This window comes from Paramisgurnus dabryanus, chromosome 14 (genome assembly GCF_030506205.2).
Source record: "Paramisgurnus dabryanus chromosome 14, PD_genome_1.1, whole genome shotgun sequence".
NCBI lineage: Eukaryota > Metazoa > Chordata > Actinopteri > Cypriniformes > Cobitidae > Paramisgurnus > Paramisgurnus dabryanus.
Genome location: NC_133350.1, coordinates 12,017,769 through 12,032,325, shown reverse-complemented (window position 1 = coordinate 12,032,325; position 14,557 = coordinate 12,017,769). Strand labels below are relative to the sequence as shown.

Below are 14,557 nucleotides of genomic sequence, written 5' to 3'. Positions count from 1 at the left end.
ACTCATGTACATTTCAATTTTTTTTAAAGACAAATAAACGGTCAGCAACAAAATACAAGAACATTGCGAGAATGCGAGTAGCGCATTGAAATCTTTTTCGCATCGTCTTCGCAAATATTTAAATTAGCAAGACTTAAAATTTGCAAATGATAAACTTGATGGTGCCTGATTGGACAAGTGACAATTCTGACACCGGGCAATTGGGCAAGCCTTATTGTCGAACCCTGATGTGCTTAGATGTTGATCATAAATCAAAAAATCATTATGTATGATTATGCTTTGCAATTACAAATAGAGCTTTAATATAAAATTTTCTGTTGAACTATCTTATGTAAATGAAATAGTGTACTACCATTCAAAAGTTTCACTTTCACAATTTTTCCACATATTACTGTAATAGCAAATTGATCAAAACTATGGAACTAAGAAAGTCAGTACTGTGACTGAATAAATCCTTTAGTTTACAACCCCCGCATTACATAATTTATCACTGACTGCTGTTTGGGTGCACCTTACTTATATTAAAGGTGAGCCTTAAAGTCTTTTGTTTACTTTATTTGACAGTGAGTTTACATGTAATTTTGTATGAAGGCTAAATAAATTAAAGGTGAACATTAGGGCTGGGACAACATGTTGACGAAAAAAATACGTAGACACAAAAATGCTCATTGATTCGTCAGACCTAAAATAGGCGGTGCCGTAGAGTAGTAGCATCATGAGTGGCTCCGGTTTCAAGTGTGAGCAGTGCATAAGCAGTGCATGGTTTTTTTCAGCCCCCATGTTAACAACCATGCACACCGGATGCATGAGCAGCACGAGCAAGTTTGGATCGCTATATATTTAGACTGTCAACTGATAAATGAATGAGTGTCACGTCCCGCTATGCGTCCCGCTAGTTTACTTCGAACCGGAAGAGGCGCCCACTTTTGACGAAACTTGTGGATAGTCTTTTTTTATTTAGAAATTTTAAGAGCAATAAACGTATATTGCAATGTTAAGAAATTCAGTTTTCATTCAGATATGTAAATCAACATGTATAAATTGCTATTAGTTAATTAATGGGGAGATAATCAAAGACGAATCGGACAAATAAAATGAATTGTTAGATTAATCGATAAAATAAAAAAATAATCGCTAATAATTAAAAAAAATAATAATCGAAGTGAACATCAATTTATTTATACCATTTTTTTTTTAAATATAAGTTTTATAGGATGTTTCATAGTCTCTGCAAATTTATTTGTTCAAAAGTTTGTGGGTACAGACATTTGTTATGGGCATGTCTTTGCAGTTTATACCAAGGCTTTTTAACATTTATACACTTATCGGATTTTTTACTGTATCGATTGAAATTTTGAAGTATATTGGCGATAGTAATTTTCACCATATCGTCCAACCCTAATGTATTTCCGGCAATGAGCACACACACATAAAGTTTTGTCCCTACTATTTGATCATAAAAGAGGCTGACATAGACAAAGCCTCTTGCTCCGCTTCACGAGTTCTGCATCGTCCAGGGTTACACACGGGTGACAGAACTGGCGGCTGAGGTTGAACAAGTGTGACATCTGAGCCTCCCACTGATCCAACCCAGCCCTGCTTAACTGATGTTCAAATAAGACATTGATGAACAAGAGACCTATACGTACAAACCAGTTTTGTTTGTTTTTGTGTTTGTGACAGGTGCATATCGCAAAACATTTTTTGTGCTTCTGTTTAATGTCTTACAGTTCAATAATAAGAAATAAATGAACAGTGTTTGTCATTGCAGTCTGAGACACATCTGTGAAATATTAGTAATTGAAACTGAACCCACACATTGTCTGGGTCGCTCTCGTGCAGTTTCAGTCGTTATCCAATTATGATTTTGTGATGCATGACGATGTATTGAACTGTGACGTGTCACTGTGTGTTTTGTATCATGATGGTACACGGCATTATTGGAAACTGCTTTCTCTGTAGTCCAGGAAAAATGTTTGATGTGGAAATGTTACCGCAAAGATGCTTTTAACCATAGTATGTGGATCTGTTATTATTTTGATGGCTTGGTGATATCTTAAAGTATACATTTTCTTTAAGTTTTTTACAGTAAATTTGTTTTCTAAAACATACCCATTGAAATCTTATGTTATGTATATTTGATAATATGATTGTATCAGGTTGACACTACCCAGCCCTTTTTAATGTGATGCTTCATTATTTATTGTATGCTATCTATCCAATCCTGTGCAGACAAAATTTTTATAGATATGCAAACATTATTTTCAAGTCCAGGTTTTCCATGTAGTTCCTGTCTGCATTGATCTCCCTGGCCCACCTAATTGGTTGCTGATCTGGACTTTCTGTCACCTACCACATTAGAAACTATGCTGATGCTGACATAATTGGACAATTATGCCACATTTTAAAAGTTACGTGATGTGTAAAACCTGCACCACGTTACAAAGGGAACTGTCAGCAATTTGAGGTAATAGTTGGTGTAACGTATTCCCTTGGTTAGGGGCAGACAGAAAGGCAATGTGGGTGACTATACCGATTAAGCAGTTTTGCTGTACTGCGCCTCAGCCTCCCCTGGCCTTGATACACATTCAGAGGGATCAAATTGCATAATGAATATTTTACACATGCCTTCGCTGCATGCTCGTATGAAGGATCCTGCCGTGAGCTGGGCTGAATTGTGTTTGTTGTTCTTGCACCAGCATGCTTTTTTATTCTCGTGTTAATAGTCAATAGCTTGCAGTCAATGTGGATGCTTAATAGTACGCAAGCTGCTACAGTGGCAATGGCTGCGAGTTGTACAAATACACTTTATGTTCTCTCTCTCAATCTACTGTGACTTTGTCTTACTATGTTTCAGTTAAATTTTATATTGATTTTTATTTAGATGCCAGGGTTTTTCCTGGCTCAAAATGAGGTGGTGCTATCATGATGCACACATGCATGTGTATACTGGCTCAACACCACACTTTACAAGCGACATATTTTTTGTGTTTTAATAATTTAATTAAAACAAAAAATTATTTATAAAATATCAAATTAATTAAATACAACATGGCAGCTGAATGAAATATAAGCTTTTCATGTACAATACATTCTAAAGCATTTGGTTATATCTGAATGCATTGACATCATCTGTCACTCATGCAGTCATCCTTTTTTCCACTGTGGCAAAGAAAACTATTTTACTGCCTTCATTGCTTAACATAATTAACAGTTCTGTTCAGATCCTAATCCTTTGCTTGATCTAATCATTTAATAATATTTATTATACAATAGGGCTGATGAATGCTTTATTCTGATTGGCTGAGTTCCACAGGTATACATTATGTACACCTGCCTGACCTGTCAAATTTCTTAAAAAAAAACCTCCAGAGCAATGTCTTAGCAATGTTTGTGGTGTAAGCAGAATAATTGACTCCGGTCCTTTAAATTAAAAAATAATGCAGTGCTTCCCATGCCGCATTATCACCTTAGGTGTGCATTATTTTTGAATAATTCAACGGCCCGTCATCAATTATTCCTTACATAATCAGGTCGCGGTTGCAAATGAGAACTTGTTCTCAACCGATTCACCTGGTTAAATAAAGGTAAAAAAAAAAAAAAAAAAATCATATGATGCCTTTATCTGAAATAATATTACCTCTCTTTTTAAATCTATTTTAGTCATATTGAATTAAACTAGCAGCTATGACTTCTATTATTGCTTTTAAATCAATGCATCACCTCATGCCAGTCAAAACTAAATGATTTTGTAGATGATAAACTAAACAGTAACTTGTAACTTGTCAACATTATCTGCTTTAGTCTTACTAATTAGTCTTATTAAATGCCTCTATTGTGCGGTTCACTCACTGATCTCCATTTGATTCACTGAGCTCTGATTGATTCACTTTGTGACTGAATTGTTTTAATTGTTCATTAAAATGAATCGGTTTTAAAGATTAATTCGCTTTCAAGTCCACCACAGTGGCTTAATGATGCAACCGCACTTACCAATGACATTTCAAAAAGTGCAACAATTTTTTTCCATAAAGACACATGGCAAAGACACACATCGAGATACAAAGGCGGCACGAAATTGGGTGGCGGCAGCCTCCTCCAAATTCTCTATGCAGGAAAATACCCAGGAGCATTTAAGTAGCATAACACAAACTACATAATAAATGCATTTCAAGGATTTGAAAATATTCTAAACATCTTGCATGTAAAACTCATGCTTGTTTTCTGTATTTTGAGTTGCTGTAAGTGTAATGCTATGTGCCTGCTTTAAATGGCACCTATTTCATTGGTAAAAAATACATTATTTTGTGTATTTGGTATAATACAGAGCCAAAATGCACGAAAGAGAGAGAGCCAAAATGCACGACAGAGTCGGAGTCTATGCGCACATGTGAGAGAGCCAAAATGTGTGTGCGCAAAACAGAGCAAGTTTGCGCAAGAGAAGGAAGCTTAAATGCATGAAAAACTGAAATACCTTTACCTATTACCACTATATTGACTAATATCTCATTTATACTGAATCCGCTGTTGCCAAATAAGTTAAATAAATTCTTTGTGTGCTCTTGTACTCTATAACCAGAATTTAACCTAAGAAATAACACCATCTCATAATCACTGCATTGTCTTACCTGGCATTAAATATACAGATTTCACATTTTCATTTCATGTTTCCTTTACTATTAACTATGCGTCTCGTATGACTGGGGAGTTATGTTTTTACTTACAGTTGTTATATATATTATTTTGTGTTTCCAGCAATGACAAATCCTGCACACAACATCAAAACTACAATGAAAGATGGGAACAAAGCAATGTAATAAACGTATTTTTACTAAATAGATTTTAGAACAAACATAAAGCAATAGGGCTATAAGGGAAAAAAGAATCACAGAATGAAAATTATAAAATGCATGTTAATTTATATTCTGTACATGTAACCACCATGGGCGCTTGTAACTGCAGTGTTAAACGCAATTCAGTCAAAAAATTGGGTGCACCTAACTTTGGTGGTGGTGCACCTAAAAAAAATGTTAGGCGCACCAGTGCAACCAGTGCAAAAAGTTTAGTGTACTGGGTTGTATTATTTACTGTGGCTAGGGGGTCTTGAATGGTTGTCATGGTGTTGCTATGTGATTGCTGCTTAGATGTTTGAAATGGTTGTATTATTCAGCTGTGTGGTTGCTAGGATGTTCTGTGTGGTTGCTGGGTAGATGCTAAATGACCAAAGTCGAAAGATCTTTTGATATTCAAGGCCTTAGGACTCGGGAAACTCTTATTTTTAAGGTTAAGAGTTTGTCAAATCAAATATAAGCAGTAGTAATTGTGACAGGACACACCACAAATAAAAAAGCAATTTTATGAAAATCAAATGATGTAAATAAATTATTAGGATTGAGCTCTTTCTCTCCCTCCCTCTCTCTCTCTCTCTCTCTCTCTCTCTCTCTCTCTCTCTTCTCTCTCTCTCTCTCTCTCTCTCTGTCAATTTGTACGCTCTCTATCCCAGCTCTCTATTTGCCCCTCCCACCCTCACTCACGCTCTGCCTCTTTGTGTCTTGCGCTGTGGTTGCACTTGTAAGTTTAATCTCTGCTAAGGAGAAGCAGCGGGAGTAAACGGCATCTCACTCGCTGACAGATACTGTGCTCACCAAGGGGAGACATAAAAAGAAATGATCAGTTTTCTTATTTTTTAGGTCTGTGGATACATTAGGGATCGTGTGCTGACACTGTCAAGCATCAGATCTGATGCTCTAAGCTGAGATTACAAAGAAAATGTAAAATCAGCTGGTGTGTTCGGATATGTTGTGTAAAAGGCGTACCTGCGATCAGGGTTGAAAAAAGGATTCGATTGCAAAGAAGAAATTAGGACTTGCCTTTCTGTGGACATTTCGGTCTTTTGAATTACGAAAATCTAGCAGAACCACTTTGTGAGACTGTGTATGGCATGGAAGCCGAGCTGGGCATCCTGAGCTGAAGGCTACAGGATAATCGAACTGTGAACTTCATGTACCGGTTGAGAGGGCAGTGATATGGGATTTATGGGTCGCTCTGCAGACAGCTTTATCAATCTAGTTGTGCGAGTAAGGCTGCAGTGGATCAGTCTCCACCTCGTACCAAGCTCTCCGACTGAACCAGACAGGAGTCAAATTCAGTAGGGCTGAAAAACTTTTATTGAGAAGATCTGCCTTTTACAGATTATTACATTTTGGGGACTGTACTCTTCAGACAACTCTGAGCTCCTACGGTTAGCATGCAGGTGTCATTTGTGTGCACGGACCATCGGTCCATGAGCCGTAGCACGGATGACCGGCTCAATCGACAAAACGCCAACAGTCCGAACACAGGTACCCGGAGCAAGTTCAAAGCGGTGGCCATGGTGGCCCGGAGTCTTGGTCAGCTGTCTGTCCAGAGCGTACCCTCGTCAAGTGACCAGAGCATGAGAACTGGCATGAAATATAGGTAGGAAAATATGTGCATTGTCTGGGGAGTGTGTTAAATAGTGCAAGAATTGTTTGGAAATAAATATAGTTTTGTAGCAAATCATGTGCATTGTATTCACCAGAATGATGTTAAATATAATAAATTAGATTTAACTTTGAAATAGTTTGCATAGAATAGAAAAGTAAGTAGTGACATCTCAACATAATAGTAAGGTAATGTTGAATGGTCCTGTCAAGATCAATAAGGTAATAACTGACATCTCCTTGTGCCTGTATATATTTTTTCCATTTCTTTAATGTAGCTTCATTGCATAAAATGCAATTATCCCCATCAATTTAACTATTACTCTTCAATTTGTTCTGCGAATGGAGCTTTAACTGTCTGAGAATAATGGCTAGTGTTTTTCTTAATCATTGTAACTCGATTGTGCCTCTGTCAATCTATATTCCTTTGCATGAAAACCCCAGAGCTGAAACACTCAACTCAATAATACAAACTTGAGCAAACTTTCTTTGCATCCTCTTTTATAAAATTTGCTTATAGATTTTACAAATGTATTGTTAATAAAGTGCTGACATAAATGTCTAAGATGCATTGACTTTTACTTACATTTACCACAGTACTGTACATTATACGAGTATTATCTTACTAAGATAATTTTTTATATGCTGTTAAATGTGAAGCAAAATAAAATAACATTTCATAATTTCAGCATTCATTAGCATCAAACCTGCAAATAATTGTTAATTTGCATAATGAGTGATTGTAACCACTAGCGGATTATTTTTAGCTGTCATGTTCATTTGCAGAAATATCCTAAAAACGGCTCTTAATGGATGCATGTGATCTTTTCTCCCATTTGATATTAGTCAGGATTGTCATGATCAGAGGCTCCAATTTGCGTCACGCTTTCTAAAGGAATAAAATAGCTTAGCTAGACTAGCAAGTTATTTTAATTCATTAATTTATGCATAGTTACTTGCCTTCATGTCAACTTAAGAAAAAAATTGTGTAAGAAATGGTGGAAGATTGAATATTCAGTCTTTTATTAAAAAGGTCTGTGTTGTGTTAAAAAAGATGGACTAGATACAGGTCAAGTGATTGAATCTATTTCATGCAAGATGTTTTCTGGAAAAAAAATCATATTATTTCCTGTATAGTGTAGGATAATATCATAACATTTCTAGACTTTTTAAGCACACGTGCTAAACTGTTTGCTTTAAATCCTTCTGTATGCGAATGTTGATTCATATCAAAATGCTTTTTTGAATAGTTGTGTTTGACACATGAACACGTCTCTGGTAACGTATGTAACTATTGCTCCCTGAGAAGGGAACGAGACGCTGCGTCTCCCTTGCCATACTTTTTGCGTCCCTGTAACGCCGTCTTTGGCAATATTTCAGATAGCGATATACTTCCTGGATCCTGTGTCACCATGTTTTTGTCGTTAAGCCTCAGCATTGGTTGAATTTGATATACACATTCAGACGCACTTTCCCCTGGAAGCGTCCCCAAAGTATCACTGCAGTGACGCAGCGCGAGTTCCCTCAAAAGGGGACTGTAACAATGTATCTTAAAAGGTAACACGATGATGATGATGATGAGTGAATAATGACATTAAGTTTGTATGAACTATTCATAAATATTAACTTTTTTAACTAAAACTGCTCAAAATTCTGTGAGGTGAACACTAGTTTTAGGAGGGATCTGACCCCTGTGCCAATTTTTAAAGGTCCTTCTGGCTCCAAGAAGCTCACCATCTCAATTTCTTCCAGGAGATGTGTGTCTGTGTGGACAAACTAGAACATTGCTTACAGGCAATCTTTACTAATGATGCTCACAGCGGCTCTGCCAGAGGATGCAAACCCCTGTGACACCATGAATGTGTTTTACTTTGATAGGAAGAGTCCATATTTATGTGTATAGGAGCCATGGGCCGTACTTTTGAGTGTTTCTTTGTGTGAATGTTTGAGAGCAGACGCTGTTCACCCAGAAGAAGAAACAACCCTGGATTTACTGCACTCGTGTCAGTGTGAGTTTCAGTGATTTGCAATGTTAAGACCCTAGAGCAGTTGCTAGCAGAATTTCAACAGTTCGCTGAATAATAATTTACATCCACGACCACTTTCAATTTGCTACTCCAAAATTTTTTAAAAAGTAGCTTCCAGCTACAGAAAGTGCAAGAAAGGTGAAGAAAGTTGATGGCACATTGTTAGGATGTTTCAGTATGACTCTCCAACGGATTAAAAACCTCTAGACCTGTTTTTTTTTCAAGGATTCATACTATCAGCTTTGTCTCACCTAGTGTAATTTTCTTTAGTCAGTTCCAATCAAAATCTCATTCGGCCCGACTGAATGGAAGCAGACAAGGCTATTGTAAAGAGATGATGATGATGGAGGAGGGCTTTCAATTAGCTGTCATCTTCCTCCAGTCCAGCTCCTGCGGTATTACTTGGGTCTCTCTCCACGGACGGTCGAAGGCATTGTATCGGCAAGTCTAAAATTGGGAATGCTGCCATATCATAGATTAAGCCAGCTTGACATCACTGCCTTATCTTTTCAGCTCTCTGTGAGACTCTTCAGTTTAGCTGTGTGGACAGATTAAATGGCTCCGGTGAGAATTGAATTAATGATTTAGGTGGAAAGCCTCACAATGGAGGTGTGGCATGAGGGGGGTTATTGAATTAATCTAGATCGTTATCATTCTTAAATCCTTTCACACTTTCTTCTAAACATGTTTATTTGCAGAATAAAGTCCCTCGCTCACTTTCACTCAGTGGGAACATGCAGCAATGCACATAATGTATAATATATTATACAAAACCTTTGACAAGAAAGGCAGCAGCAGCAGTTAAACTGTGTGCCTAATAGAAAGCGATAGACCGATTTAACACAGACACCACCTTACAGCACTGTCACATTTATTGTATCCATCTCTAGAGATCCGGCTGTCATATAAATGTATTTTTTTCTTTTTCTTGACTTATTCTTTGTACACATTGTCTAGCTTTAATTTATTTCATACAAATAATGTAGCTATCGTAGAAGATAAATTATTGCTGTTCTCCTAAAAACAGAATTTCAGGCAGTTACACGGACGTATGGTGTCCCACTTGATTCATCATTGTAATACACTCTGTAAGATATTATGTTTGTGAAAATGCCAGATTTATAGCATAATGAATAAAAATTGATTTGATGTTAATTGGATTATGTGCAGGTTGTGTATTGATTTTAAAGATTTACCTTGATTGAACTTGATTTACCTTGTTTTTGGCTAACAAGTTTTCAAGAACCAGGGTAATTTGAAGTTTGCCTGTAAACAAAGTGCTTCCCACAGATCGGAAAAGGCAGTCATTAAATTCAACGAGAAATCCTCTACTACTGCACATAAGACAAACAACCAATAATGTGTGACCTAACACAATACTTTGATTTATTGAACATTTATATTGATTTCACATTATAATGTACAAACTACCTCCCCAAACCATTTTTACCTTTTTTTGGCATGTACAAAGTTGGCACTGTTTGTCAAAGCACTTCATCGCACTTTCAATCCTTGAAAGTTTGTGAATCTGACGGAAATAATTCAAGGCCCTGGGAAGTTTGTGAAAGTTTTCTGGAAAAAAATCCATATTATTCCCTGTGTAGTGTAGGATTATATCAAAACATTTCTTGCCTTTTAAGCACCCACGTTAAACTGTTAGCTTTAAATGCTTATATCTTCTGTATGCGAATGTTGATTCATACCAAAATGCTTTTTTGCATAGTTGCGTTTGACACATGAAAACGTCTTGGGTTACGTGTGTAACTGTTGTTCCCTGAGAAGGGAAAGAGACACTGCGTCTCCCTTGCCGTACTTCCTGCCTCCCTGTAACGTTGTCTTTGGCAATATTTCAGATAGCGATATACTTCCTGGCTCCCGCGTCACCCTGTCTTTGTCGTTAAGCCTCACCATTGGTTGAATTTGATATACACATTTAGACGCACTTACCGCTGGAGCCGTCCCCAAAGTGTCGCCACAGTGACGCAGCGCGAGTTCCCTCGAAAGGGAACTGTAACAATGTATCTTAAAATGTAACACGATGTAACCTTGCTCTCACTTGAAATGTGTCCCCACATTAAGTCTTTGAGTTTGAGGGTAACTTGTCGTTAAAGAGAGGGGACAAGGAAGCGCTAGTTATTTACTAGTTAATCAATAGTGTCATTATTGCGGGTGGATAAAAAATGACAAAATGTGATGCCAAATATATACTTGGGCAGCCAGCTCAAATAAAGTCAATGTGTGGGAAGCACTGAAACATTAGTATTGCACTTACCTGTGCAGCAAATTAATGGCATTCGGTCTCCATTGTACAAATATGTAAAAATGCGTTTTATTTATATATTTGACATTCGTCCAGTTCACTTAAATAGTATGCATGAAAATTACAACATTTGAAGTTCTGAGATGAATGCGTCTGTAAGTATAGAGAAAGATGACACAGTATGTGTTAAAAATGCAAGGCGTTAGAGTAGGCGTGTTGAGAGATTTTATTGCACTTCTGATCTCGCCAGAACTGATACTACCTTCAGATTCACTACCACATAAAATAATACTTTATAAATGTTTCTTAAAAAACAAAAATAACCTTTTACAAAGAGAAACAACATAACGCAATAAACACATCATCTCACGTGCGCATTTCTATTTACAGTGTACGTGTATGTGTGCCTGTGTAAACACTCACACTGATAACAAATGACGATTGATGTCTGTATGTTCTCTCATCTGTGCGCTGCTGATAGCTTTTAATTAAGTCTCGTATGTTTGCTGTTTAAAAACATCTTATTCACTGGCAGCAGAATGTCATTGCATTGTGTTCTGGAAATAGATTTATTCATTCTGGCTGGGCTCTGCCAGAAATAGACGCGTTTATTCATTTCCCTATTAATTTGTGTTGTGTTGATCGCATCAATTTGTTTAGTAATTTCTTTAGTAGTTTACTGCCATTCAGAGAGAGAAATCTGAATTATTTAATATCCAGCACACCCAAAAAATAAATTCTAATGAAAACACATTTAGATTGCAATAAGTCAATAGTTCAGCTACAGAAAGTAATTTAATTTTAAATGTACAATCGTGTTATGATCATGGTAATCAACGGTGCAATTTTTGCATGGTGCATATCTATGTTGCAAAGATTTTTTTCCCTCTTTTTTTTTGTACCTTGGTTCAGGGAGTCATGGTTCATTACGATTTCAGTGCAATAAGAAATACGACAAATGTGTGACAAATGTACTATGTTTTTTTTCTTCATTTATTTTAATCAGAAAGTCGTGCAAATTACAATTTGTTCCACATAATTTTTTAGGGATGCTCCGAACGATTGGCTTCAGATCGGTATTGGCTGATACGACATTAATTGACTCGATTGGTACTCGCTAAATTTGCCGATCTCATGAACCGATCTTTTTTGTATCTTTGTCATCATATAGGGCCCCTGAATTGCATAGGGCATAGGTTATTCTAATGTAATAGATACCCATCCTTATACTCAACAAGAACTGTAATGACGAGCGTGGAGCCAAAAAAGTAATACTCCTTAATTGGAAATCTTTTCAAACTTTTTTGCATTCAAATGGTTAAGCGAGATGTGTTATATTATTCAAATGAAACAACTGCATTTTGCTGAGCTAATATTTGAAAAGTTTGGTTCCAAAACGCAATTAATCCATGTGGATTAATTTTGGTAAAAATGTGTTTTCTATACAAGTGGCAAGATGAAAACCACTATTTTCTGTTACAAACATTCACATAGCATCTTTAGGTTATAATAACATTAAAAATTCAAATCCATCAATTGATTTACAAAGATTAATTATAAAAATTGGTTACGTTTTTTTTTTTATTCTATAAATCTATTGAATCAATTTATAATGTGCATTCATCTCTGCCATGTTATATTCATTTAGTTAACTAGTGGTATACGCTGATTAAAAAAAGAAACATTAAAAACACAGTCATTCCTGCTGTCATCCTTGAAACGTCGTCGCTGAATTTTTTTGACCGCGAACAGCTGTAAAATGTTTTGGTCCTGCTCGATTTTTGTTGACTTCACGTAAAATAATAAAGTTTTTCATAAGATCCCCTGGGCTCAATGTCTTAGCATGACAGACGCTTGATGCTGTCGTGTGAGAACAAGCAACAGCCGGCATTTTTTCTTTGCTCGAGTGCCTCTCACGTAAATTATTCGATTTTGATGGCTTACGTTTCTTCCCCGACCCAGAAAACCACCACAGGTTTATCAATGCCATCAAAGTATTATTTTGTTTTTGTTTGTTTGTTGATTACAAAGTACAAAGTAGATGAGGAAAACTAGGAGTCTGTGTGTATTCAAAGTGCCGCCATTATTGTTTACAGTGTGTGGAATGGTGCGCAGTGTTTTGTTAATCGGATTTATTGCATTCTGCAGAGAAGGAGAACTGGCGTTTGTTGTGGTTTGGATAATAACACGGCAGATATCAGATTTTTCTTGATATGTATCTCAGACTTACAAAATGATGAACATTGTTCTTATCTATTTACATTTGTTGTATGTATTTTGTATACATGTCTACTGAATGAGGCAGCCCAGGTTTTTTCCCTTTTTTTGTATCCTTTTTTTCATTATGAAACCTTAAAACTCTAAATAAAATAAAATGCACATAAAATTATTGGTCTTTCCTGCAGGAAATCAATTGCCTTTGTCTGTTCATTTCATTTGACCTCTTGCACTATATTTAAATTGTGTGATCTAGTTTGCAAGTTTTGGCTTTATATCTACAGGCCCTGAGGTTGGTAACGTGAGCTCTTATACTGAGATTTTATGTGTGGAGGTTGGTAATGGGTTGGTGTTGGTGGAGAAAAGAGAAGGATGTGGGTTTGAGATGGAACTTCTCTGACTGGAGCAGAAGGCCTTCTCAGGTAGAGCTTCTGCTTTTAGAACAGGGTGTAGGTGGCAGACTCACACTCTGAATTGCTCTTACATAAACACACATTTCAGAGAACAAATCTGCACTAAGAAGCCATCAGAGAGTTGCGTGAGTTTTATTTGTGTGCCTGCATGAAGAATCACATACTGTAGATATAATTCAACATATTACAGTAGCCTGATGCTCCCATTCTCCATATCATGTCGGAGACAGTTGGCTACTGCTTGGTCATGTGCAGTGCATTTGCCTTAAAGGAATAGTTCACCCCAAAATCTAAATGTTATACGATAGTCTCTTTTGTGGAACACAATGTTATTCTGCGGCCTCTAAAATGAAGAATAATTGAACATTTTGTCAATGAGCTAACATAATGTACAGTTGTGATTATAACTAGGACAAGAAGTTATAGGTAGGAAAGGTGGACTTTTGGTTCACTGTATAAAGTTCTTTACTGCCTTAAATTTCTTCATTTAATCAACTCGGATCAAGTCATTTTAAAGGGCCAGTATTTCTTTGCTAAAAAGTACTGTATTTTGTGTATTTGGTGTAATGCAATGTGTTTGCATGGTTTGTGGTTCAAAAAACACATGCTATGCCCTGCCTTTCTGAAACATGTTGATTTGTACAAAGCTCATCATTTTGGGAAAGTGTGGTGTGATCTGATTGGCCAGCTGTCCAGAGCATTGTGATTTGCCAAATACCTCAAGGGTATTCGTAAATGGAAATGTGATGCTCTTTACCATGTTTGGAAGGTCAGCTCCCAAAGCAATAGTGCGGAGATAATATCGTCTTTACTATCAATATGAGCCCGGATCTGACGAAGGAAATCTCCCACTGCTCTTGACTATATATATATGTATATATGTATGTATATGTATATATGTATATGTATATATTAGGGCTGAGCAAAAAAATCGATTTTTCGATTAATCGTTTTTTAAAATGTGGTCGATTCAGAATCGATTCTCAAAGAGCAGAATCGATTTTTTTCTTTCATATTTTTTTCTGCAAACATTGAACGAAAGATTAACGTTAATTGAATTACTAGTCTTCTTCACTAGATGTCACCCTATTTTTTGCTTTGCGCGAGGTTACCAAGGAGCGAGAGGCAAGCCTATCATTCATTAATTCAGTGCTTAAAATGGTGGTTTCAGGTGCTTCA

At 36.6% G+C, this 14,557-nt stretch overlaps 1 protein-coding gene across 8 annotated transcripts in view; it reads left to right on the top strand.

The window, feature by feature from the left end:
* kcnab2a (potassium voltage-gated channel subfamily A regulatory beta subunit 2a) overlaps nucleotides 1-14,557 on the top strand; it is a 96,540-nt gene that overhangs the window by 55,841 nt on the left and 26,142 nt on the right. The window contains exon 1 of one of the 8 annotated variants that reach the window (XM_065240777.1): nucleotides 5,593-6,456. The exons of the other annotated variants lie outside the window; for them this stretch is intronic. Within the exon in view, the coding sequence (XP_065096849.1) occupies nucleotides 6,248-6,456 (209 nt within the window). The 5' untranslated portion in view covers nucleotides 5,593-6,247. Of the gene's footprint in view, nucleotides 1-5,592; nucleotides 6,457-14,557 lie in introns of those variants that run through there. 8 annotated transcript variants of the gene reach the window in all.